The sequence below is a fragment of the Sphaerodactylus townsendi genome, linkage group LG05 (assembly GCF_021028975.2).
Source record: "Sphaerodactylus townsendi isolate TG3544 linkage group LG05, MPM_Stown_v2.3, whole genome shotgun sequence".
NCBI classification, from domain to species: domain Eukaryota; kingdom Metazoa; phylum Chordata; class Lepidosauria; order Squamata; family Sphaerodactylidae; genus Sphaerodactylus; species Sphaerodactylus townsendi.
In genome coordinates, this window is record NC_059429.1 from 110,529,017 (window position 1) to 110,556,969 (window position 27,953).

Sequence of the window (27,953 nt, forward strand, 5' to 3'; positions counted from 1 at the left end):
TGATGTGCAATGAAAAACACCCAGCTAGCATTAATGGAGCAACAATCAAGCTGAACAGGGTGTAGTGGTTAGAGTGTTGGACTAGTAACTGGGAATGTTGGTTCGAATTTCCAGGCGTGGTGTGTGACCCTGTGCCAGTCACACACACAGACCCTAACTAATGTCAGCTTCTCTGAATCCCAATTAGGGAGGAAAGTAGGATATCCATATTTTAAAAAATAATGGAAAGCAATTGCTCCCTCAGCTCTCTTGACAGACTGACTCAAGACTTAAACAAAATAAATTCTAATTACACTTTTCATAGTACTATATCACATAAGAGCTGACTCACACACTCTCAATGTATGAATCAGCAAGAAAAGAGAAATTTCAAGCATCCCCAGTATATCTTCGGCTCCTGAACAGTCATCCAGCTTGTGATGTTCACAGACTTTAGAATTTACAGCGGACCAGCACTGAGTAAACGTATTAATGTTTATACAAAAAGGCAAAGAATTTATTTTCTTCTTGTCTCAAAAGATTTTTAAAGCCATCTGTATCATAATATAAATTTATCAAGCTGTCTTACATCAACTCAAACCCTTTGTTTACTTAGCTGAACAATATCAACTTTGCACTTTAATACAGTATCCAACATCACACCAGAATTACAATTAAAATATATATCCTAATTTACAGAGCAAACTGATACAGAAGCTCTTCTAGTTCCTGTAATTTGATTTTCAAGCTCTGGAATTACCTTCCCCCAAGAGCACATCACTTCACCAGCTCTTTTGCAGTTGAAGGAAGCCATAAAAACATTTCTTAGTTGCACTTTGCTTCCAGAGGAAAGACAATTTGTCAAGAGCAGCTCTCATTGCTTGAAGTCTTCCTCTGACAGGTTAATTAACCCAGAGAGAACTTCTGATAAAGTCTCTGAAGATTTGTATCACCAAATCCTCACATAAACCAACTCACACACATCTCCTCTCTGCTCCACTTCAATAGAAGGCAGAAAATTTGGGGAGGGGTAACACTGAGGAAGAGCTGTGTAGAAGGTCTGGGGTTCAAACTGTGGTTCATCTGTGGTTCAAAGATCTATGGGAGAAGCTGTTAGAAAAGGCCTTTCTCTGCCTGAGGACCCACACAGCCCCCTGGTACTCAGTTAGGGTGGTGGCAGGCAGGAGGTGGTACTGTGCAAGGCTGAACACCCAGTATATAGGTAGCTATATGTGTGTGACACACAGCTTTTGTCATTCCTAAGCTTCACTAATAACAGGCTCATGGAGGAGTAATGGCGCTTTGGCCCCACCACCAGTAACATCTTATTTTATGAAAGCACACCTTTGTTTGAAATGAAGGAAGACACCATCCCAATTAAGACCAGGATATGTTGACAGTGCAAAGGGGAAGCTGTCTAGCAAAATGTGTGGGTGAGAAGGAAAGAAAGAAGAAACAAAAAAGGAAAAAAAACTACTCCTTTTAAGTAGACCACTGTAGGAGCTTTCAACCAGCCAGCAGGGCCTCTCTCCTTAAGAATGGAGGACTACACACTTTCTCAAAAGTAAGTCCCATTAAAGCTAGTGCCACTGTCTTGTGAGCACTATGCTTAATGTTAAGCTACAAACATAATGAGAACATCTCAACCCCCACCCTCTCCACCAGCCAGCATCTTCACTCTGCTAGACACTCACATGTGGCTCTAGGAAAGAACAGCAGCCCAAGCTTGCCTCCAAAGTAAATGCTCCTTAATATGGAAGAAGCACTCAGAGTGCCAAGCCCCACCCCTTCCTCTGGCAGACCAACAGGTGTGTCAGTCCACTTCCTGTAGCCACCTCCATTTGCTCAAACTCAGTATGTCCTCCAGCTCTATTTTCAACATCTTGGCTTGTTTCTCCCAAGGATAATTTACAGGGTGAAGATAAGAGCAGTCAACTACTCTTTTTCTGAGACCTAAAAAGAAGGAAAGGCTCAAGGCCAGTAGCTGGTGTGATGAATTGTCTCTCCCACACAGGTAAAGTACAAGCAAGTTTATTCTGAACCACTCAACATTCTGTGGAACATAAGTTATAGGTAAGCAATGAGCTTACCCCTAGAGTTACTTTGAGCAGTTAGGTTTTAAAGACAGAGGTGATTGGATTCAAATCTTGGTTACCGTGACTTTCACTTTCAAACCCATGCAAACTATACTGAAAAAGCTCATGGGCAAGGCTATACTTCAGGACTGTTTTACATTTGGCCCTAAAAATAGTTTCTGGTTATTAGATTGGTTTATATTAAGTCTTGGGCATGTATTTCCAAAGCAGAATATGGTAAATATGTGAGGTACCTGTTTCCTCAGTATGTACTCTAGGAGATGGCGTGTGCCCAAATTATGTACATGTTAAACTCTGACATTTTTTTAAAAAAATCTGATCTCTGGGAGCCAGATTTTACAAGTGCTGCACAGGGCTTTCAGCTGACCCACTGGCACAAATTTTTCTGCAAAAGAAACAAGGGTTTAGTCTAGGTCCGTGGTGGCGAACCTTTGGCACTCCAGATGTTATGGACTACAATTCCCATCAGCCCCTGCCAGCATGGCCAATTGGCAGTGCTGGCAGGGGCTGATGGGAATTGTAGTCCATAACATCTGGAGTGCCAAAGGTTCGCCACCACTGGTCTAGGTGGATCTCAGTTTCTTTTAATTTCTCCCTTCTTCACTAAAACATGTCATACCACATCCCATTTGATTCCTGGGGTCCCCCAACCCTCATAAACAGCTTTTGTAGACTTGTCTACCAAATATCCACTTTGGGATGTTCCTCAAAATCTGGAGGCAGTACCTGAAGACAATGAAGTTTGGAGAGGGGAGGAACCTCAGCAAGGGTTTAATGTCAGTTTAGGACCTCCGTGTCTCCCAGACTTTATGATATACCACACAATCCACCCTCCAAAGATGCCATTTCCTCCAAAGGAGCTGATCTCTGTAGCCTGGAGACTAGTTGAAATGCTGGAAGGGCTCCAGACCCTACTGGAAGGTTGGCAACCTGAAGGATAAAGAAGCCTGTAGCAGGGCAAAGGAAGAGTTATGTTTTGTGATGTTCTTCCATTTTGTGAAGAGAGATTTGCCTTGTGAAGTCCATCCCCCCTCCCCCCATGTGCACACTGGTTCAATCTGTAGCTATGACCTTGTAGATCCATTTTGACTTAATCTTGTTCACATCGACTTAATCTTGTTCACATCTAGCACCTTTGCCTTCAGTTTGGCTTTGCAGAATAGTTCCACAACTCATACCATGGAACACTGCGTAAAAACAAAGGAGTATGTCTAGTATGCCCCCTGGGAACCCAGAGTAGGAAAGCATCCCTACCAATATTAGGAACACCATACTCCTGCAGAATAGTGGAATGTCAGGACAAAGCCTGGACACAGATTCTGTATGCATATTTCCCCAGGGGTATGGGGAGGAGTATTAGTCCAGCATAGGGTCTTTCCCACAATGCTGCCAAGTGGAGAGCCCCTCTATCCACCTCTTCTTTGCAAAACGGAGCAAAAAAAGATGGGGAGGAAGCTTCACATATGAGTAATGAAGGGAACAAAGAACCGGAGTTGCAGGCAATTGCTTGCCAATGTGGGCGACAGTCTCTCAAGAACGGCCACACTCCTTTTCTCCTCCTCAAAAGTATCGTTCTGTTTAGTAAACTTTTGTTTAAAAAACTCTCATGTTGGTTTTATGTGCCAGTTGCAACAAATATGTGATCTGAAATATTTGTAGTTTAAATGTTATGTTGTAGAAATGTACAATTCCATGTTGAATTTTTTTATTGGACTATCACCTGTAAAAATGCAAAGAAAGAATAGCATTACTTTCCTTTAATTCGAAGAATGTAAGGAAGGAAAGACTGAAAACTTTACTGTCGAAGGCTTTCACAGCTGGAATCAGCGGGTTGTTGTGGGCTTTCTGGGCTGTGTGGCTATGATCTAGTAGTTTTTGCTTCTAATGTTTCTCCTGCGCCTATGGCTGGCATCCCAAGAGATATGTCACGGTAAGATGTGTTTCTCTCTGTGGCACTGAAACTAAGATCTGACAATATCTGTTCCTTTAAGAGAGGCTTAATAGAATGCAATTTATCTGGTGATGTTCACCTCCAGGCTATGGAAAACATCAGCTGCCTGTTTTAACGCATTAATCTTCTAGTAAACTGAGATAATAGTTTTTCCAAGCCTGTTGGCAACACCATTTGTTTCGCTGGGGAACCTTTCAGCCTTTACTCACGCTTATCTTCACCTGTAGAAGACCACCTCAGGAAGGGGATAATCCAAACTGGAAAAATGGCATGCTGGAATAGATGAATCCTGCTCCTTGCAGCACTGCAAAAATGGTGTGGGGTCTTTCCCCCCAGCTACTATTAGCACTTCTTAAAGAACCTGGAAATGCAGTCATGGTTCCCTTTGTGGACATCTAGTTTAGCCTAAGAACTCTAAGCAACTTAATCCAAGAAGAAGAATTTTGTTCTGCTGAGGAATGAGTAATTCCTTGAAGCTTGTTCATGGTAAACCTAGGCCTCTTCCGCAAGCACAGCTTACCACAGATTTTCCCAGCGGTCAAACCTTGTGTCTTGGAAAAGTGTTCTGTGAAAATCATTCTGTTCTCCTTGTTGTATCTCTTCAGGATGTCATCCATGACACAATAACCCTCCTCTTCAGCCATTTTCTCCTCCACGTCATCCTCAATTTTCAAAATGATTTTTTCTCTATCACATTAGTTATAAGCAATGGTGTACCTGGGGAGGGCATGAGGCATCACTCACCTGGGTCACATGGGGGTGCATTTGGCCATCTGTCTGCTGCCACTTGCTCTGCTCACCTGCCCTGCCCCACTTGCTCGCCCCTCCTCCCTGAGCACTTCCCAGCACCACAGCAAGGTTGGGGGGTTTCTACAGCCTCTTTCGGGTGTGCCACGGTCTCCTGGAGCCAGTGGATATGCGCCAAGGCTCCAGGCTCCCTTCCCTGCCTGAACCAGCTCTCCCGCAGTCCTCCAGCCAGGCAGCCTGCCCGTTCAGCAACAGGAGGGTGTGTGGTGTGGCCAGGCCTGAGGGACAGAAACAGGACTTCTGGATCTCCTTTCCCTGAAAGGAGAGAAAAGGTCCCTGGACTTGAGAGTAGGTGGGGCAGGTGAGCAAGAAAGCAGCTGGGCAGGCAACTTGAGAGTAGTTGGGACTAGCAGACAGTTTGAAGTGGGGCACAGCTCTGGGAGGGGGTACGGTGCCCAAGGCTTGCCCCAGGAGCCATTTTATAACATTACACATCTGAACGTAAGGACACAGACCTAAGCCAGGTCACTTGTATCAGTTTTGTTAGTTTCCACTCAAATGAGCAGTATCATGTTCAGGAGAAGATGAAATGTGTCCCCAGTTAGGAATTTGACAATGGAAATTGCTTTTGCAAAAGGAAGCTGACAAGGGGAAGCTGCAACATCCTTACTGTGGCAGTCCCTTGTCCTTTTTCTCCTGCAAAAGATACTTCTGTTATCAATGTCACTTTATCCTAACCATGGACCCCTGACATCTTCACCTTGACAAAGCTGATATAAGCAACCTACACTGTGTAGGTACCCTTATGCCACACCCCTAACGCAATTTTTTAAAATCCCTTTGAAAATAAGGAGAAATGATGAGGAGAAAAAGCTGAATGGGAGGTTGGACAACTACACTGGGACGTGGATAAAGGCCAGGTGTTGGTGGGGCATTGAAATAAAGACCTTTTCAACATTATCACATACTCAAGTGAAACTAGTTAGGGAATTTTTAAAAAGAAAACACTAGTAAAAGTGCTTGGGAAAATTCAGGAAAAATGAAGGAAAAACCAAACGGGGGAAAACGTGGAGAATTAAAAGAAAAAGATGTAGCATTTGGTGGCAAGATGCATCGTAAACAATTCATGGGGAAAAAGCGTGCACTATTTTCCTGCAGGTTTAGTCCTTGAACTGAAAAGGTGCATCTGAGCATCTACTGCCAATCCTGGTTTTCACACAGCACAAGCTACCTTATGCTCGCCAGTTTTCGTTCCCTCTTCCTTGTAGCCGCCTCTGACACAGAGTGAAGTGTAGAATGGTTGCAGACCAGTTTACACAGCTAACCAAATCACAAGTTCACATTTCTTCTGGATAGTATTACTTTATGTATAGTTCACCTTTCTCAGTGGAAGTTAAGAGGGATTACAAAGCAAATCAATGTAATCAACACTTTATAATTCACGTTGGAGGGTTGGCCTTCATTTGCTACTTCAACTGAACTAGATAGCAGGGTGAAGAATTCATCCTGGCCTTCCCACCATGCTGCTTTTCTTCCTAAGGAAAAACTGAAACATTCAGTCCCCCCTTCTGGAATGACAGTCCAGGAAAAGCGGAGTACAAATCAGATCATGCCATGAAGCAGACAGTGGTCCACTAAAACATAGCACTACTACCTTCAGCACGTGCCAACACCAATTGATTTCACTTGGCACTACCCTGGAAATTTCAAGTCCTTTATGAGCAGCATATATAACGTATTTTTTGTGGGAGAGGGATTTCTATTGATAAAATAATTGTCCAGCATATATAAAGCTCATTCTCCTTTTCTGCAGGGAGATTTTATGCACTTTTACACAAATGGGCACATTCCGATGTTTGATTTATCACTAACTCACAACCTTTTCCCAATATAAATCAGCTTTCAAGATCAAGACTTGATATGTGCTGTACCTCTTCAACATAACAAAAGTACAAAAAGGCCATTCCTTTGGAGCTTTCCGACATGCAGATCTCCCATTATTCAGATCATAGACACTTTTCAATGAGATCTACTGCTCACTCTCTTTACAGTTGGAACTGTTCCTAAAAGTATCACATATACTTGGGTCACAAGTCTGGCCTGCAAGCCATTTCACTTTTGGGCTGTTGCTGTGTTCCAGTTGCACTAGGCTCTCCAGTATAGGCAACTTTCACCACTCTGCAATGAATAACTTCAAGATCCTATTTCATTAACAGATATTTCAATGGTGCATTAAAATGTGGGATTTTAGAACAATTTCAGAAGTTCAAAGTTGCTAAGCATCAGCTGGAACAGCCACCGCAAGATGTGCAGTAATGAATATAAGACTGTCTTGCAGAACAAATGAGACAGTATTATAAGTTCAGAAAACACTCATCATATCCTCTAATTAGATGCAATGTGGACCAGGAAATTTGGTCCACATTTTGGTTGGAGTCCCACCTCCACAGGATCTTAAGCAAGCCACCTCCTTAGCCTTCCCAAAATATAAAATACAAGCAGTGTAAGTGCCAGAAGGCTGCAACAGAGAAAAAGCTCTTGCAGTCCCTTGAGTACCTCTTCTTATTCACACATTTTGCTAGGATGGCCTTATTTTGAGCAATAAACTTTTCACTTATTCTGTTCTTATATTATTGGGCTCTAAGACATGCACAACATTCCAATTTATGCACTAGAAGAGGTTGGTGCCCAAGGTGTGCCCCACAAGGATGGGGAAGGAACACCTTTTCTTGATGTTCCTTTCCATGCAACTATGAGGAAGGCTCCAATGGCCAATTCAAGCATTAACTGAATAGACCATCAGGGCTGTTCGACCGTGGAATTCACTGCCTCAGAGTTGTGGAGTCTCCTTTGGAGGTTTTTGAACAGAGGCTGGATATGTTGGGAGTGCTTTGATTATGTTTTCATTCATTGCATGGGGTTGGACTTGATGGCCCTTGGGGTCTCTTCCAACACTATGATTCTAGAACAGGAGCAACTTCATGGCTGTTTCCTTTCCCATCTAAGTCCAGTTTTGTTTGTACTCTATAATTTAAAATAATGTATATATTTTTTTAAAAATGGAATTGTCAGACGCCATTCTTTAATTCAATTTTAGTTACTATGTTTAGTCTCTATTTTATCGCTGTTTTTAATAGTTTTAGCTGTTTATTTTGTACATGTTGGTTATGATGTTGTACACCGCCCAGAGCCCTCCAGGGATGGGGCGGTATAAAAACTGAAATAAATAAATAAATAAATAATCCTGCATCAGACAATATGAGATGAAAATCACCACATCAATCTCTTGTCCCCCAGAAATGTGCTTTACAGATGCTGGAATGAAGCAATCATATGGAAGCATTTTTGCAGCACTTTCAAGTTAACTTATTGTGGATGAGCATCATTCTTCCCTTCCTTCAGACTGTGAAGGGGGAGAAGTAAAAAAAAAGCCCTTAAAATACTAGAATATTTTCCCTCTGTGCAGAATATATGTACGTATACACTGAATCCCAGCTTGTAAAGTGCGGGAGAAAGGCCTTCTATCCATGACTCAAATTTTATTCAAAGTGGTTACTGTCCTGTGTTGCCATCAGCATTTCATGTATACGTTTCTTCTGAAAGCCAGTGTGGTGAAGTAGTTGGACTGGGACCAGGAGATCCAGTAGTTGGACTGGGACCAGGAGATCCAGGAGGTCCACTCTGCCATGGGAACTCACTGTGGGGGACCTAGGGCCTATTCTCAGCCTAATCTGTGACAATAAAATGGAGGAGAGGAGAATGACGTAAGCAGTTCTGGTGCCCCATCAGCAAGAGAAGCGATATACAAATAAAGTACATAAATAAAGCTTTTTGGATTCCTACAGTATGATAGTTTTCCAAATGGGTCAACTTCTTATCCAGCTACAAGGTCGTTTCCTCTTAATTCTCCTTTCATAAACTGAACACTATAATATGTACTTTAGTTTTATGCCATCTGCAATGATGTTTGATAATGACAGCACTTCCAGAGACTATAAGTACAGTGTGTACTGAAGCTCTATCAAGCACACTTTTATTCAAGGTAGAAAAACCAATCAACAGGAGCACTTTGCTCAGAGTGGTGTAATTCAAACAATCATAACTACACAAATACCCCCATTTAAATTATGCCTTCCCATCTATGAAGTCAGACTTATAGCTTAGATACTGTCAGTTCTCTCCATTACAGTATGTTCCACTACATTAAAAATATAGGACATCTGACAGTATCATCACTCTACCACCACAGGAGTCTTCAACCATGACAGTAAAAAACAAAATGTAAACAGACCACAAACTGATAAAATTTTTTATTATTGTCTTTGAATTCTTTTACACTTTCCTGATTGTGTAAGGTGAATCTAGAACTGTTTAAAAGACATACACAAATCTAGTACATCGATAACCAGGTATTTCTTTTTGCTATACTATTCTCACAACCACGTGTGTGCTAGGCAATACAACCATCACAGAAGCAAACTTTAGGCAAAATACTGGTCAGTAGAAACAAAGCAAAAAGAGCTACCAGATATACAGACAGGCTCGGTTCCACATTCACTACTGCATTTATCAAGCGCCGAGTATAACTGCACAATTTGTTCAGCTAATAAAGGGGAAATTTTGAGTCAGTGCATGAATTTCTCTCTTCAGCAGACAGATGGGTAAAGAGATGGATTCTGCGGGCTAAGTGGAATGTTACAGGTAGAGGAATGGTACTGAAAGACCAATAGGGTGAGTATTCCCATCTTTCCACTGCATTATTCATGCAACTCCTACTGAATTCTATCTGGTTGAACCATGTTTGGGAACAACTGAACATTTGGAAATTTAGTACTTCAATCTAACAAGCAACACACATGTGTAAAGTCTGTATTCCTAAGGCAAGTATTGGGAATCTTGAATATGACCCAGATCTTGACAATGACCTAGGACTAACAGATACTGAGAGCTGAGAACAACAGCGATATTGGCAACTCCCCAGCATCTAAAGACAGACTTGTCCTCCAATATCTTTACGCCTCTTCCACCACCACAGACTAACACCACTCACAAAGAAGCCCAGACTAATAGAAGCAGGGGGTGGGTGGGAGGCGGAAGTACACACTGCATGCAGAAGAGCAGCTCAGTCAAATTATTCAAAAAGGTACCGGCCAGCTCTGAGGCATGAGGGGAGATTAAAATTTTTAAAGTGGGAAATGAGTTCTATGTAGCATGACTACCCAGCAAACTAATAAGGCCATAAAAAAACAGAAACATCCTGTTGAATGCCATTGTAGCGCACTAAAAATTCATTACTGAAAATAGTCCACACTGTAAATATGTAACTTATTGCTGTGGGATGGGACTTGATCTACACGGTAAGAGCACTGGACTATTTGTCCAGAGACAAAGTCCCAGTTTTCTGCCACTGTTAAAAGAGTCTGGAAGTTTGGCTGTCATTTCCATGTGTCACAAATTGAAGCCTCAGAAAAGGTTTACATGTACATGAGCATTTGGCTGAAAAGCAACGTATCCAGCATCAATATTTCATTTTTTTAAAAAGAATGAATGTGCCCATTACATTCACAGCAGTGAGCTACTGAACTGGAATGCCACACAAAATGGTTGTTGTTGTTTTGTCCTTCCAGGTTGCAGTGTCACAATATAATCTCTATAATTTTTCTGTACACCTTTACAACAGAATTGCATTTCAGCTCTTTTGATGCCAGATTATAAATCTTTCCAAGGAATTACATGATTCTCATCTACTCTTCCATCATTGCACGTTTTGTAAAGTCAACTGTAATTGCAAAAACCCATAATCACAGTGTTCAGTTAAAAAAAATATAAACACAGTAATCATAACTGCAAGTGTTCATAATAGGAAAGGTTCAGAATGCCATTGCTCAACTGATCTCCATTTTACATACACAGAACACCAACCAATTGTTTTTACCCCACAGACAGTTTGCTACGTTGAGGTTGTGAAGTCGATGTACTATTCTTTTTGCTTGTCGCACAAAAGGGATATAATGTGTAGGATACAGAGTGACATTGAACATATAGTGAAGCGTGACAGCCATTAGTTCTCGCCCTCCCCAGCTTCCCCTTCATCTCCCTGGTTTTCCGATGTCCATAGCTGTAAGAAAATACAAACATGTTTATGCTGAAAGCATGCAGTTAATTACATTGATCAGAAAGGGGGGGGCAATTAGTTTTAGCAGAGCAGTTCTCTTTAGTTGAGCAATATGATTTGTCCAAGTGGAAGAGTTAATGAATGATGAACTAAGACTGGAGATTAGATGAAGTTAAAACAGTGAGCACACAAAGCCCGCAGGCAGTACACAAATGTTAGCAGCCTGATAAGGGCACTTGCTGAATTTGCCATGACACGTCTGCAGCTTCAACTATGAAGCGAAGGGCTCTCAATTTATACAGAGCTGGTTTAATTTGGAGCTTTCCTTCAAACAGCTAGTCAGGATAGAGAGGATTTCACCATTTCTAGCAGAAGAGGCTAAAACCCTTCAGCACAGTCATTTTAAGTAGTTTCCCAAGGAATACTTACAGTAAGGTTGTCTCTAAGTAGCTGCATAATCAGAGTGCTATCTTTGTAAGATTCTTCATTCAGCGTGTCCAATTCAGCTATCGCTTCATCAAATGCCTGTATCAATTCAAATTATTTCATATCAGTTATGCATGCTCATCCAAGTCTTTCCACCACCTCTAGAACATTTCATTGGTTTTATCAGTGTACACAAATCAGTGAGTACACAAAGACTATCTGGACAAAAAATGCTCAATGGTAAGGATCATACACAAATGATGACAACCTCTTATTTTAAACATTAAAGCCAATTTTTCGAGAATCTCTATGTTTCATGAAATAGCAATCAGTCTACATTTTCAGAGACCATTTCTAAATTTAAGTCTTTTAAAAAGAGGAATGCATTTGAGACTCTAGTAAATATTATACAGGGAATTATTCAAGGAACTAATTTGTTTCCCAGTTTCTTCCATGTATACTTTCCCACAATTACTTTCAATTAGACTACATGTGCTTACTGTCTTTGCCAGACTACAGGCTTTCTCTGGTGAGTTTAGTATCTCATAGTAGAACACAGAGAAGTTGAGTGCCAGACCAAGTCGAATAGGGTGTGTTGGCTGCATCTCTTTCTTGCTGATTTCAAATGCTTCTTGATATGCCTGCTGAGAGTTTCCTACCGTTGCTGCAAGGAGAGATGGTGATAAGTTACAAGCAAGCAAACTTAAATCTGCATTTTCACTGCTTCTGACCTCAGATAATCTAATTTGGAGATATTTACACCTACATGTTCCTATTTTAAACAAAATGCCTGATGTTCTCCAAGAAGCATCTTCAGAACAAAAAGTTTCTCAATCAGCTACCTTCCAAGAGGGCTATCAAGCAACCATATTTGGCTATCAGATGTTGGCAGAAAAAGCAATAATTCAGAGGGTGAGCAATGCTGTTATGTAGCTAAAGTTGCATGGCAACCTCACTGCTGCCAAAATCAGGCTGTGAATGGACCACAGTTGCCTGAACAGCAGGGGAAGAAATGGGTGCTAGGGAGTTCAGATGGTTTGGGGATTTCTTGTAAGTGTATCTCTATGCCAAAATTTTCATTTAGCTCTGAAGTAAAAATTTTTTGCACATTCCCTTCCAGTTTTTGCATTAGTCACTGCTGAATTTGATTAAAATGGAGGTCTATGAAATTAGAGGGATAATTCAAATAAACGGAGGTCTACTAGATTAGAGGGGAAATGGCAATAAAGAATCACAAAGGTCTCTCCTCTTCCTTCTCCCACCCTCTAAATACTTGAAGGTCATCAATGCAAGTCATCAATCACAAGACTGTTGGCAGATTCCTGTACTCTTTTCAATAGAAAGATGACAGTAGATTTGTATATTAATTCACCATTTCCTGGACATTCGTTGTTCCAGACTGCTCTGCTTGGGTCCTAGTGACTGTCCCCAAGGCACCAGGACCCAATCGGAGCATTCTAAAACAAAAAAGGTCCAGGAAATGGCAGATGAATATACAATTCTACTGTCATCTTGCAGTGGAAAAGAGAAGCGGCAGACTCACTTATTAAACTTAAATGTTTATTAAGGAACTATATTTCAGATAGCAAAGCTGAGAGACAGGAGCAGCTACCTCGCTAGCTAGGGAAGAAGAGGAAAATTCTGAGAACGAGTAAATTAGACCTGAGATAAAATCATAGGTTTGGAAGAGACCACAAGGGCCATCAAGTCCAAATCCCTGCAATGCAGGAACACATAATTAAAGCACCCCTGATAGATGGCCATCCAGCCTGTTTAAAAACCTCCAAAGAAGGATACTCCACCACACTCTGAGGTAGTGCATTCCACTGTTGAACAGCCCTTACTGTCAGGAAGTTTTTCCTAATGTTTATGTGGAATCTTTCCTTCACTTTGAACCCATTACTCCTGGTCCTAGTCTCTGAAGCAGAAGAAACCAAGCTTGCTCCCTCACCAACATGACATCCCTTCAAATAAGATGTTCAGTCTAAGGACAGACAAGAGGTGACATCAAAGGATGGAAGGGTCTCCCTTATAGCCCTATCTAGCTGACCCCTTGCCCACCTCCTGCTGGGTCTTCTCAGTTCCTTTGCATACTAGACAATGTTACTTCCAACAGACAAATCTTTTAATCCACGGGACAAAATATCTTTGAAGTAGTGTATATCATAAAATCGAGAAATATATTTTATTAGTGACCTACTTTGCTTATTGTCTCCAGATGCCACCTCAGAAAGGTATCTGTAGTAATCTCCTTTCATTTTCAAATAGAAAACTTTGCTTTCTGGCTGTGTGGCATTAACAATAAGGTACTTATCCAGGAGTTCCTGAAAAATATAGCAAACAGGATTGAGCTTTTTCTTTCAGCTCATCACAACAATTTATACACACAGAAGTATGTATTGTACTTTTACCCCTCTTTTCTCAATCCAAGAAAACACTGGGAGATAGTTCCTCAAGTCCCTGCCACTCAGGGGAGAAGACAGGATGACTGACAGAGTTATCAGAAGAGTATCTGTTTTTTTAAATATTTTAAGTTCAAATCAAACTGATCAGCTGTAGGTCAGGTATTTGATGAGGCAACAGCAACTAGGCCACATTACATCATATGCTAAGCAATTTAAGTTCCCACTCAGTTTAAGAAGCAAAAGACAATTGCATGCAGCTAAGGTTTAGACATGGCAATTATAAAAGCAACAGGAAATACAAACTGTTCCCTAAAAATCTAGAAGGAAGAAGCAATTAGTTCTTGCTAGGAACGGAAGCATTTCTGTAACTACTCAACAAGCTTGTACAAATTAAATTAATTCCTAATTACATGTGATATAGATAACCATTTCATTCACATGTGAATGAACACTCCCAGATACCTTTTGCAGAAATCTAAAACTTTGGTCTTGCCATTACAAGCGTACAATGTTCTCCCACAAACAAAGGACTTTTCATTGATAATTTTATACAAAACTTAAAGAGGGTCAAGCCAAAAGCAGCCACAACATTTAGCCACTGGACTATACCAGATGTGTTGGGAGTAAAATTACAGCCCTGCCATGATCTTGCAAGGTCTTCTTAGATAAAGCTTCTTAGTAAGTGCTGCTGTACCAGATACTAAAGGGAATATTACCAGAACATCATTGCAGATGTCTTGCAATTCAGCCTCAATCTTCTCACGGTACTCTCTTCCCATCTGTTGTTTCTTCTCATTCCGCTCTGTTTTCTGTTCAATGCTGGAAATGACACGCCAGGAAGAACGACGGGCACCAACCACATTCTTATAGGCAACAGAGAGTAAATTCCTTTCTTCATTGGACAGCTCATGCCCTTGCTCAGTGACTGCCTTCATGGCAGCAGCCATATCATCGTAGCGCTCTGCCTGCTCAGCCAATTTGGCCTTCTGTACCAGCTCACTTTTATCCATGGTTATTCCTGAAGAGAAAAAAATGATATGCATATGTAGCAAGATGCAGTTTTCTCCATAAAATGCAATTTGATGAATGAACGTGAGATGTGATTTCTTCAAGATTACATCATCAGCATAAGTCTTGATCCTTCCTCCCTATCCAAAGAACTCACCATCAGGTGCCAACAAATGCTGACTTTGTTTACTAGCCAGGCTTTATTTGTAGTCACCAGCATTGAGCCCTCCCTCCCTCCTACCCAAATCACAAGCTGCTTCTGTAGCTCCTGCTTACTATACTTACCCACATCCTGCAATTGGGCAGCAGTACTTTGGCACTGAAAGGCATGCCAAGAGTGTCACATCCTAGTAAAGAAAACTGCATGCATGGAAAAGTTATATTATTAGTGCCACTCTGAGGAGGGACCAGTGAGCTCAAAATCCAAACACAGACAGAACAGAGCCGAAACCCAGTACTTGCCAGTAACACCGAGGGCAAAGAAAGAGGCAAGCATCCCACCTGTGAGAGCAACATTTGGGTAACCTACCCTAACAATGAAATGTGTTGGGTGAGTAGAAGGGACTGTCATGCAGGAGTTCTTTCAAAAGGCGTTTGACCTAGGCAATCTGTGAATTTGGGAAGTATACAAAAAATTAAATATATTCAGGATCAGGTAACCAAAATATTCCCATTAAAGGTCAGTTACCCACCATTCCTTTGTTCTAGTCACAAGAATGACACTAACTATGAAGTAGATTTTTAGTCTCATTCTCATCACATGATTCCAAAGCATTTCACAAACTCCACGCAAAATACACTGTATATGTATAAAGTGCCGTCAAGTCATAGCTGACTTGGGTTTTCAAGGCAAGAAACATTCAAAGGTGGTTTGCTATTGCCGTCCTCTGCATCACAACCTTGGAATTTCTTGGTGGTCTCTCATCCAAATACCCAGTTTAGTTTCTAAGATTGGACTAGCCTGAGCTATCCATGTCAGGGCATACTAAAAGAATAAAAAACATGGATTACAGTTTCTACAACTATCTCCAATGATACAGCAGCAATGACATGGATATTCCAAATCAGCAATTTAGCTATTCCTTAAAATTTCCTATATGGGCAGAAGTTCTAAAAAACATGCAACAAAGCATAATATAACCTTCATGTACAACACTACAGGCAATTGATTGTGCGAATGCTTCAAGTGCATACAGACCACCAGTAAACTTCATTCTTTATATGATACTTGGTAATATGTCTTGGCAAGTCTCATTCTCAAAAGTGTCTGGACCTCAGGAGCCTTCCCAAAGACTAAGCTTTCAGCATGGAAAAAATCAGCTTCAAACATAATGGGACTTATGAAGCAACATTACGTGCTGTCACTACTATGAAGTGATTTATTGCATATTCCCTGGAGGCAGCCATCATTGATATTTGAAGTAATTTCCACAGACATGCCAAGCTGACCATTCAACTTAATGTTCACATATTTAGATAAGAGTACAGTCCCAGCTCCTGAAGCAAAATGCTTCAAGCACTTGAATTAAGGTAGGTAGATGGAGAGGCAGGGTATTTGTCTCAACAACATATCTAGTCTATAATGCACCATACTTTGGGCAGCTCATTCGTGTTTAAGACAAAAAAAAGATTTAGAGAAGTAGGCATAATAGTCTTCATGTTATTTTAAAGGCTCAGCCAATCATATCTTTAAAAACAGGAAGAGCATGTAGGTTAGCAGTTGTTTTTTTTAACCAGAGAGTTCACAGACTGGTTCCTACAGAAAGGTCTGTCCATCAGCTGAAAGCATGGACATTTAAGAAGTGCATGTATCAATCTCATGGGAACGTTAGAAGGCACAATTGCATCCTCCTTCTTACAAACTACTGATAAGCATGACCTTCATGTCAAACCTTTAGTTAAACTAACTGACTTTCTGCAAATTGCATGATTCATTTCCAAGGGTTTATTATTAACTCACCATCCTTTTATGCTGAAAATCAAGGTGATCTGCCATCCTGACTGTCACAGAATCTACATAATAGCATAATCCTCAGAAACAAAAGCCGCCAAACAGGAGCCAATGACAAGAAGCAGAGGGGAGGAACTGAGGTGAAATGAGGTCTAATGTAGAATTGTGCCAGTCGGTATATCAGACTCGCTTATAACCAGCAATGTCACATAATTCAAAGCCAACTGGACTGCAAAAAGTCCAGGACTAAGTACCAATGATGGATTAGAAGCTTCCTTGCTACTGTCTGATGTTAGTGGATGAGTGCTGTTCCCACATGGCTCTGGCAGTAAAGACAGGGACAACTGCAGAATGATCGGGGATTAAGCACATTCCTTAGCAATACCTTGTAAGAACAGCTACTGTGAATATTCTCAAAGATGCAACTGTTACAAATATATATATATATATATATGGTTTTAGAACAACCCAGGCTAGGTTTTGAAGTGGGAAATGAAATCCCTAATCTACATACATTCCAGGAAGAGGGACACTTTTATGGAGATGGATATAATGGGAAACAGCAGGATCCACAGGCCACATTTTGCTATTCTGTCAGGCTGTTGATTTTGTCCTGAAATTATTCCTGCCCTTCTCACCTCTTTGTTCTCAAGATGGAGCTGTGCACAGGACACTTTTGATGGGACGTCCACAAATTGAAAGTCCTTGGATGCAGCTGGTTTGAGTACTAGAAGGCAGGTAACTCCATGTTCAGATGAGAAAATGTCAGCTGTCTGTTCTTTAACATCCCAGCCATGAACCCCATCTCTAGGGAGAGGGATGCGTTAACTTTTGTGAATAAATAAGTTTTCTGGTTTTACTAGTATGCTGTCTTAATTCTACCTGCCTTTAATGACTCCCCAACTATCTGTGCTTTATATAATGTGTGAACTTAGTAAAGTCTCTTAAACCCTTAGTCTTGGGTTTATTAGGATTTGGACCCCTTGGGAAGATCTTACTCATTCATGAGTCTTGGCTGTTGGAAAGGATTATCATGGAGTTAGTGCTGAAAGGACAGTTCCAGCAGAAGGGAGTTACTGACAAGGTGAGGTTGAAGCTCTACATAGTTTACCAGCTCACCAGAGGTGGCCAATAGGGAAAACAGGGGCCATTTGAAATAGGTACTGATCTCAGGAACCCCCAAATTCCTCTGATGGTGCAAAGCCTACCCAATTGTATCTCAATGGGAAGATTTTATTTTATAATAAAGTCCATAGTGCTTAGCCAACAGCATGCTAACATGGGACCCCAATACGGAAGAAAAAGTTAGCAGCTGGAGAAAGCCAAGAGCTTTTTTTTTTGGGGGGGGGGGGGAATCTATCACGGAGACAGCTACTAAATATTGTAAGAAGCTCATGTTAAATCAACACCAGAAAATAAGGAACAAGCATCTAGAAAAGAAGAAGAAGAGTTTGGATTTATATCCCCCCTTTCTCTCCTGTAGGAGACTCAAAGGGGCTTACAATCTCCTTGCCCTTCCCCACTCACAACAAACACCCTTTGAGGTAGGTGGGGCTGAGAGAGCTCCGAGAAGCTGTGACTAGCCCAAGGTCACCTGGCATGTGTGGGAGTGTACAGGCTAATCTGAATTCCCCAGATAAGCCTCCACAGCTCAGGCAGCAGAGCGGAGAATCAAACCCGGTTCCACCAAATTAGATACACGAGCTCTTAACCTCCTATGCCACTGCTGCTCCTGCATCTACATCTCCCTGTTGCCAAAAACAACCAGAAATGTAGTCCCAGCAAGAAGGGAAAGTCTCCAGAATGCTTCATTATAGCAGCAACCTATTTTTTAAAATCCACTTGCATCTCAGGGAGGAAGTGACTCTTCCAAAACATGGATGAATCTTGTGTCATTATCATGGGTTGTTAAGAGCAACATTGCTCACTTTCTCATGGGAGAAAACCCTCATAGATCAGAGGAAACAAGATGGGCATGCTTATATTGCCTTTGTAAAACAAGCAGCAAGAAAGCAGAGCTTTTCTAGCTACTAGAAACAGTTGGCTCAGCCAAAGTTTTTAGGTCACTGCTATACATTAACATTCATTTCAGAAGACTCTTGCCTGTGGAGGGAGAGAGAGAGAAGCAGAGACCCTCCAACTGCAAAATCAGATATTCCCTTTCCCCATTTTATGTCAGTACATATTAAATCAACAGTAGGATCCTTCCTTAGATGAGATGGAGTTCAGTTCCTAAGAACTTCCCTTCGAGGAGGGCGGTATACAAATACAATAAAAAAAATAAAAAAAATGTGAGTGACTCCAGAGACAGAAAGGGGCAGCTGAAGCATTACATTCCTTGCTTATGTAGTTTTAATCAATGCACACTTACTTGTAATATGAACATACACAAAACTATTCATGCTGTTTTGTCAGTTATGAAATCCAACAGTAACCAGGCCTAAGAGTTCAACTCAAGACTCAATCTCGCGATTTCAATTTGTCCAAGGTCCAAACACACATTCACCACTATTGAGTGATTATTTTTGTATTCCATTAAGATTTTTCATTCTCCTTCCAAACCTGGAAGACTCTCCAAACTTTGATACTGAGCATTTGAGGCTCACCATGATCCTCTATAGCTCTCCTTTAAGGACAGACCCTTATCCCTGAAGCATTACAGCAGGGGTGTCGAACCCATTTGTTACAAGGGCTGGATATGACACAAATGTGACTTGATTGGGCTGGGTCTGCAGGAGGGAGCTTGCCTCAGCTGACCCTAGAATGGTACTGGGAAGGTGCCTGGAGTGGTAAGCCCACAGCTGGATGTGGCTCCCTTGAGCTGAGGCAACCCCCCTCTGGGCTGCATGCTTGACACCCCTACTTTACATGGTCTTAAGGCATGTGATGTTACCAGACTCACTCATGAACATCAGAAAAAGGCATGACTGGGTTACGTATGAATGTCTGAAACCTGCTAAGATCAGTGGATATCTGGCCTTAGAAGATTGTGCTACAAAACAATTACAAATTCATCCTGCATGGGGAAAATGGTGCAAACAGTTCTGTCCAATTTGCCACTAAACACAGAAGGTAAATTGCATTATAAGTCTTGACTGAACCATCACTCTAACCTGACCCAACGCATTAGTTCTTGGAATAAGACAAAACCATCTGTTGGCAAGCCCACTCCATTATCTGCTCTCAAAGTAGCATGTAGAAGCTTCCTCCTAATGCAAGACAGACAACATTTATGGCTCCTTGTAGCTTCAGTGCAGAGGATGAGACTGTACTAGCAAAATAAGAGGGGATGCTATACAGATTGGGGGGGAGGGGGTTAGACCTGGATACTACGATCTGCCTCCAAAGAGAAGAGTACAGAATTAACCCTGACAGCTCCTTTTGCAGGGATCTCAACGTTCAACACCTTAGTTTTATTCTACTTCAACCTGCAAACAAGTGAAATGACACCTTGTGGCCAGTAATTATCCCATGTCACCTTCAACATCAGGGCTCCCCCGCCTTAAAGTGTTTAATTTGAAACACTGTACTTCATCACCACTGCGTAACTAGGCATAAGCTTTCCTCTCTGGGGAGAAGCAAAAGTCATGTTCATCAGGATCATAGAACTCAGTCAATTCATAACCCTGGCTGAAGATCCTTCCTGAATGTTTTCACAATACACACAGATGCTTGGAAAGGAAGAAGAATATATGAACAGTACTTGGCACAACTTCCACATGATTTAAGAGATAAACAGACAGAAATTATATCTGTTATGCAGAACCACAACAGAAGTCTGGACGTACCCTCAAAGCTTGTGATAGGAAACCTTTCATCTTGCCACATATGGGCGAACTCCATATGGGATGAAATTAAGTGAATACATGGATGCTTGTGCAGCACTGAAAGAGTACGGGGACTCCAGCTCCTAGCACCTCCTTGAGTACCCAGAAAGACATTAACTTTCCAAGACAGCTTTGACAAAAAGAATGGTAAACCCAGCAGAAAAATGTACCAAAAGGAATCAGCAGAGCACATCTTTCCAGACATTCCCCACTAATGCTCCCAATACCGTGATGCAAAGTTGTTCATGAAGGTCTCCCAGAATTCAGGCAATTTTCATAAGTAGTAGGCTACTATGGAGAGGCAGAAGAAAATCCACACTGTCAGCTCCTTCCATGAGTTTTTCTGCTTGATCCAATACTACAACTATTCTTACTAAATTTTACATGTCCATTAAATACATAGACTCCATGATGTGTCACCCCACATCTCTAATACAACAGGGAAAGGCATTAAAAATATTTTTTCTTTCTTCAAAAATCAGCACTGAAAGCTTTAAGGCTTGATAGGAGACTGTCTAGCACAGGGGTAGGGAACCTGCGGCTCTCCAGATGTTCAGGAACTACAATTCCCATCAGCCCCTGTCAGCATGGCCAATTGGCCATGCTGGCAGGGGCTGAGGGGAATTGTAGTTCCTGAACATCTGGAGAGCCGCAGGTTCCCTACCCCAGGTCTAGCACATTTCAGCACTACTAAAATATTAATATTTTACATCATTTTTCTTTTCCTGATACGAATAAATTCCACCATTCTGGATGTAAACACAAAAGTGTGGATGTTCATCATTACTGACACTGCTAAGGAAAGCTCAATGATTTGTCCTAAGGAAGATGTTTGAAAAGGGGGAGATATGTGAACAAAATATGGAAGCTTCCAAGAAAACCTAGTGAGAAGGATTACTGTTCAACAAGCATTCCTGTGGCTAATTACTTATTGGGGGATGGGGAGGTAGAATTCTGGATTTTAACAACTGGTCACTAGTTTACCATAACACACATTAAAAACGGGGGGAAGGGCGTTAATGCTCTGAATTTTCTTCATTGGAAAAGCCTGCTCTTAGCCAGGTTAAGCAACAGATACTCCCACTCCAACAAGTAACATATTCCTAGTACACAATATGCCAGTGCAGAGTGGATACTAAATGACCTTGCTTTAAGAGGCTTTCAGAACATGGTTTCTATTTGCTAGAACCCCACCTCTCCACCCTAAACCCATACACACACTTCAAGAGGAACACCCCAGTTCTACAACATTCATCTTGATGAAAATTCAGGAAGCCAGCAGCACAGGAAAAAAAGAAGCTTCCTTTATAGTTCAGTCACAGACATGCTGACGCAAGAGCAACTGCAGTATTGACAGATATTGTGGATTATGTGAATGCCTTCCCAGCAGGCAGCACAGCTGGTGGTTACTTTTCAGAGGGCACAAGAACATTATGTCCCTGAAGCCCCTTCCAACAGCTTACCAGGAATTCAATTTATCTACCAGAGCAGGATTCTTGCACATAACTACTGTATCCTTTCATCTGACCATAGCCCAAGTGAAGACCATCAGCCATCAAGCAGAACATAGTTTATGTAGCATCTCACACTGCTCAACGCCATCTGATGAAGTGGTCACTCATCTATAAAAGCTTATGACAAAATACGTGTTAGCAATTCAGGCACAAGACTATGCTGTTACTGACTTCAACCTTCTCATCTTCATACACTTCTTTCACACAAGAAAAGTCCACAATGTGTGGATTTTTCATGTTAACCCCATAAATGTTGTATCCCACACAGTTCCCCAGGGTCCCTGAATCAGTCAGGAGAAGCTTTTCAAGCTGACACAATGGCCTACAAAAACAAGATAGGTAGAAATGAATTTCAGTGAGCAACCTGATGGACAAAATTTTGCCTTCAGTCCTTTGAATCTAACTCTGACATTAAATAAGCAGTCTTGGGATATAGCTCATCTGAAACTGAAAGTTCCCACCCAGCATCCATTAGGCATAATTTAACTATAGTCACACTTTCAACTTTTACATTTTAGGCAAAACAGCATTTTGTGCCATCAGCACTCATGCTGTAATCACTACATTTTGGAAATTTACTATCACTTTTAACCTACCTATACTCTTCCCTTAAATTCTGGGGTCTTCACACTGTTACTTTTATTTTACCACACCACTCAATGGTTCAACACCCATATATGGTTCTCCAACATATATGGTTAGTAGGGGCTCTTCTGAGCACTATTATCTAATGCAGGACCTGCCCCAGGTTCCAGGAAAGCAGGCAATGTCAGCAGGACTCATGGTCACCAAGTGGTTCCATGTTTAAAAGCTGCTGTCAGAGAGACTGGACAATAAGCACGCTGTGAGGCTCCCTGAAGTGAATGGTGCTTGCTAGGTATGGAATATCATATTTACTCAAAAGGAAGATAACCTCCGCATACACATCCCAAAAATTGTTACACACCCACAAATATTTAAAACCAGACATAACTGTAGCTTGTATGCCAATGTAAGATGACCCTTTTTTGATGGCATAACTGTAAAAAAGTCTTGCACTTAAATAAATACTGTGAAGAGTCCTTCCATTCCACAACCCCCATCCTTCTTTGCACTCTCACCTCAGATCTTGAACAAACCATTACCACTGACAAAACAGTAAAACCATAATGGCAGCTGTGATATGGTGTGGTTTTATTCTTTTTTCTCTACAAGCAGCTTGCTGTACCCTAAAAACTCGGGCAATCTCAATCTTTCACCTTAACTGGTGTCCTTCATGCTGAGGAGAGAGGCAGAGGGCAGAAAAGAAAACTCATCCTTTCATTCCAGATACTGTACATAAAGATTGCTCAAGGTTCAACAGTAGTGAGGAGAGAGAATTTTATGTGCTCAGAGGTATTCCAGTATGCATTTGATGGGATGGCACACAGTAGTTGTGGTTCTTTTGTTTGCTGATAATTGCAAATGTGGATCTCTTCAAGCTACTAAGCACCAGAAGCAACTATAGCTAAACTACTCACAGAAGTTGATTAATTTTCCATGGGATGGGTTGTTTTTAAATAAGAAAGGTGCGTGTTTTAATTGGTGCTATTAATTGGGGAAAGCATGGCATAGAAATGAAGCAAAAACTGATGTATAAGCATGACAACTCATATGAGAAAACAGGCAAATATGCACAACACATCTAGCAAAATCTGAAATGATGTGTCATTCATGTCATTACTAAGAACAATCAGGGTGCAGCAAAGTTGTCTGGAGTTGCAATAACATGGGGATATGTGTCAGGACTAAGTTTCGTTTCTCCGAATCCCCTGGTTCCTGCCGCAACGAAGAGCCGCCCACCCACACACCTCATATATACTGGAACTGAGGGCAAGAACCCTCAATTCCAGCACCCTGTAGCTAGGGCGACAGAAATCAATAAAGTTCGTTCCTTTTTCATAAAGTCGACTTGTTTGAGTGTGTTCAGCTTTACAGATATGTTAAGACAACTTAATATAGAATGAGGTTGGACGCCCTTTTCGTTTTCAACAGAGCACTAGGTAGACTGCATAGCATTTAAGAACTGGTTTTCAGCATATCAAACCAGGGCTGAATAAATGTTTTTGTTTCCTTAGCACTGATGGCAGATTCTGGACACCTTAGACTTCTCTAGTTCTTAATGTGTTACATCAGGCGTGCAGGTATAAATACACCTTCCCATCTACCTTGTGATACTAATCGGTATCGGGCGGTATATAAATTGAAAAAATAAATAAATAAAAATAAAATCCAGGCTCCACTGAATGGGCTGACGTGAGCCTTGATATGGATGACCATCTGTGGCCACAAAACATTTACATGAAACTAGCTGTTCAGAGTGAGAGTACCTCAGGGACATAACTAGTACGACCCAGTCAACATTGATCCTACAACCAATTATATAGAATATTTTGCTGGTTAAGTCCTTTATGATTTTTACTGTGTTTACTGTCATCACTTTCCCAAAGCTCCAGAATGAGTCTATGACAGATGACCCCCAGATACCGACCCAAAATTCAGCTTAAAGCAGTGTTCTACAGCTGTAGGGCAAAAATTCCTTTTGAGTCACAGAGAACCTGGATAGAAGCACAAAGTTCAAGGAAGAAATAATTCCAGGGCAGATAGAATCTTTCCACTCAAGGTATGGGGTGGGTTGAAGGCACTGTAGTAGAGGATCCTAACTAAATCATATTGAGTTTGTAGAGGTATCCACTTCTGCATCTGTCCTGTTATCCCAACCTGATTAGAAACAACTACTGCTTTGTTCTAATGGTGCAATTCTGAGAGGCAGTGGATGTATTTTCATTGTATTTTCATTTCCAATGACAGTGTTTGATTAATAACCGAATCAACAGATCTTTGCATACAGCAGTTGCTTTCATTTGCAAAACTGCATGTAAAACTTCTATAGTTCTGCAATGGATCAAATTGGTATTGGATGATAAAAGGTGTTGGAAATCTACACATATTCATATTACAATCTTATGTTTCTGAAAAAGCTGCCCAAACTCCACCTACTCTTTGTTTTCTTCAAAATATAGTGTACACAGTTGCTGAACTAGTCTTGTTTCCCTTTGGCTGCACATTAAGAACTACATATAGTAGTTGCATTTTTGGATTACAAAATATAAAATGATTTTAAAAACTCTTGATAGATTGTCACCCAGTGCAATATAGTGGTTTAAACTGACAAATATAGGTGCAAACCTCCACTTACCCCTGAAAATTCACCTGGGGCCAGTCAAATACCTTCAACCTAACCTGCCTCACTGGGTTTCCTGGGACAAAGTGGTGGAGAGTAGCAGGTATACCGACTGAAGAAAAAGTGGAATAAAATGCATAGATAATGGTCAATTTCCAACATGTCTGTATTATTTCCAACTGCTGAACAATTACTGGAGTTTAGTCAAGCACCCATTTAGTTTCCAGAATAGTATTCATGACTAAGTCCTTTCCCCCCTATTATTGAGAACAATTAACCTAAAGTTTTCTACAATGTACAGGTCAAATACAACCTACCCCCAGGCCTTTTAAAATAAAGGCTAAAAGAAAACTGGCCTGGACAGCCTAAGCTAGACCAATTTAAGAAACTATGCAAGGTGAATCCTGGTTGGTATTTGGATGGAAGACCTCCAAGGAACACTAGGGTTGGTATATTAAGGCAGGCAATGGGAAACCACCTCTGAGCGTCTGTTGGCTGGAAAACCCTATTAAGAACATAAGAACTAGCCTGCTGGATCAGACCAGAGTCCATCTAGTCCAGCACTCTGCTACTCGCAGTGGCCCATCAGGTGCCTTTGGGACATCACATGCAGGATGTGAGAGCAATGGCCTTCTGCTGCTGCTGCTCCTGAGCACCTGGTCTGCTAAGGCATTTGCAATCTGAGATCAAGGAGGATCAAGATTGGTAGCCACAAGTAAGCTGTGACTTGAAAGCGCTTTCAGCAGGAACAAACCAAGTGCTTTTGTTTAAATATTACCCCTTTTCTCCTCAGTGGGAGCAAAAAATGGCCTATACCATCTTTCTCCCTTACTTCATTTCATCCTATCTTTCACCCTTTGATGTAGGTTAGGCTGACAGTGCATAACTAGGGGATTCAACCCAGGCCTTCCAGACCTCAAACCCTACCTCTATGTGATGCTGACTATTTTTATGAGACCCCCGCCCCCCGCCCGGTATTTTGCGAACAAGGTCTTAGGGTACAGGACTGGTCATTTAATTTCACTACTTCATTTTGCCTTGACTTGGATGGTCCAGGCCAGCCTGATTCTGGTAAGCACTTGGATGGGAAACCACCAAAGAAGTCCAGGGTCGCAATGAAGAAGCAAGCAATGGCAAACCACCTCTGACCATCTCTTGCCTTCAAAACTCTACAGGGTCGCCATAAGTTGATTGACTGTACTTTATTTTCACTGTATTTTCAGGCCGTCTTCTTGGAACAGTGGACTCCAATATGAAGAAACTGGATTTGATTCCCCACTCCTCCACACAAGTGGCAGACTCATACCTGGTGGACTGGCTTTGTCTCCCCAGTCCTACACAAGAAGTCTGAGGGGTGACCTTGGGCTAGTCACAGTTCTTGCAGAACTCTCTCAGCCCCACCTACCATACAAGATGCCTATTGTGGGGGGTGGGGAGGAATTTGTAAGCAGGTCTGAGACTTCTCATGGTTTAGAAAAGCAGGATAAGAATCCAAATTCCCTTTCCTATCTTCCTTATAAAGAAGAAAGGAGGCTCCTCCCCTCCCACACCACACACAAGGTAGGCAAAACCTGGCCAAGGTGAGCCGAGGAGTCTCCTCCAGCCCCTCCCCCCATTTTGGCTGGGAGAGCCACAGCCCCTCTCGCCGGTTTGCTCCGCACAGGTGAGCGCGCCCAAGGTGGTGACTCAGACAGGGTGGGGCCGCTGCGAGGCGAGGTGACGCGGCCAGTTGCAACCCGGGACTACAGAAGGAGAAACGGAGGGAGGGAGGCGGCCACAGGAACGGGAGAGACCTCGTTACAAAGGCGGAGCCGCTCCCGTTAGCCGGGCGGCCTCGGGGCTGTTATAACGCTTTCCCCAGGCCAGGGCGGAGGGCGGAACTGGCGCCTCGGGGAGCCCGCGGGAGGAGCGCGCGGGAGGGAGGGAGGCCGCAGCTGCCTCTGCGCGCGAGGGGAAGAGGGAGGGGCGGGAGCGGCGGCCGTTAACCGTCGCGAGGGAGGAGGAGAACATGGCTGCAGGGCGCTCACCTGGCGCGGGAGGCACGAAGGAAGGGCGGACGGACTCAGACCTCGCCGACTCGGGCCCGGGCGGAGCAAGAGGGTCGGCACCCTTCTTCTCGATCACCACACATACACACCCTGCGGCTCCCGCAGCCACTTCCGGCGCCAGGGCCACGCCTCTTCCGGCAAGGCCACGCCTCTGCTCCATCCTTCTTTTTTTTCCTCGCCCGCTTCCCCCATTGGGCTAACAGGGCCGCGGAGAGGAGGGGGAGGCGGAAGGGTGGGGAGGATGCCGGGCGGTAGCCATGGCAACAGGGTATTGGGGTCTGTTCTGCCGTGGTGGTGGGGATAGATCGGGGGGGGGGGGGGGGTCCCCCAGTATGTTTTTATAGTCACATCTGCATGAACACCCGTCCCCGTCGGCTCTTTGGGCACCATCCTGCTTAGCCCCATTTACATGGTATCAGCCAGGTGTGGTGTTTCTCCTTGGAGCAGGCCAGGGCCTGGGTCCAAAGGGGATAAAGCAGGGAACAAAGAGGGCATGTTCCCTCCCTCCCTCTAGTGAGCATTTGCACAACTTGGAGTGTTTTCTGATGCACCTCTGGGAAAACCCGTTGCCCATGTCCTCCCTTTTTCAGAACAATCCCGTTTGCTTGAGTAATACTACTCTTGAATAAATGGAATGTGATTTGCTACCGCACAGTGTAGTAATTAAGAGTGGTGGACTCTGAT

At 42.3% G+C, this 27,953-nt stretch overlaps 2 protein-coding genes across 3 annotated transcripts in view; both read right to left on the reverse strand.

The window, feature by feature from the left end:
* PABPC1L (poly(A) binding protein cytoplasmic 1 like) overlaps window positions 1-2,920 on the reverse strand; it is a 33,819-nt gene extending 30,899 nt beyond the window's left edge. The window contains exon 1 of the mRNA XM_048497019.1: window positions 2,802-2,920. The gene's annotated coding sequence lies outside the window, so the exon portion shown is untranslated. The remainder of the gene's footprint in view (window positions 1-2,801) is intronic.
* Window positions 2,921-9,068: 6,148 nt separating this feature from the next.
* Window positions 9,069-27,393, reverse strand: YWHAB (tyrosine 3-monooxygenase/tryptophan 5-monooxygenase activation protein beta). Of its 2 annotated transcripts, XM_048497043.1 has the most exons (7): window positions 27,249-27,388; window positions 25,237-25,333; window positions 14,436-14,737; window positions 13,515-13,638; window positions 11,815-11,978; window positions 11,318-11,413; window positions 9,069-10,891 (listed from the first exon to the last, which is right to left on the reverse strand). In XM_048497043.1, exons 3-7 carry the CDS (start codon window positions 14,727-14,729, stop codon window positions 10,835-10,837), a joined length of 735 nt encoding a protein of 244 aa, XP_048353000.1. In that variant the 5' UTR covers window positions 14,730-14,737; window positions 25,237-25,333; window positions 27,249-27,388; the 3' UTR covers window positions 9,069-10,834. The 2 variants fall into 2 exon arrangements, with proteins under 2 accessions (XP_048353000.1, XP_048353001.1); XM_048497044.1 differs by lacking the exon at window positions 25,237-25,333 and having other exon boundaries at window positions 27,249-27,393.
* Window positions 27,394-27,953: the final 560 nt, after the last annotated feature.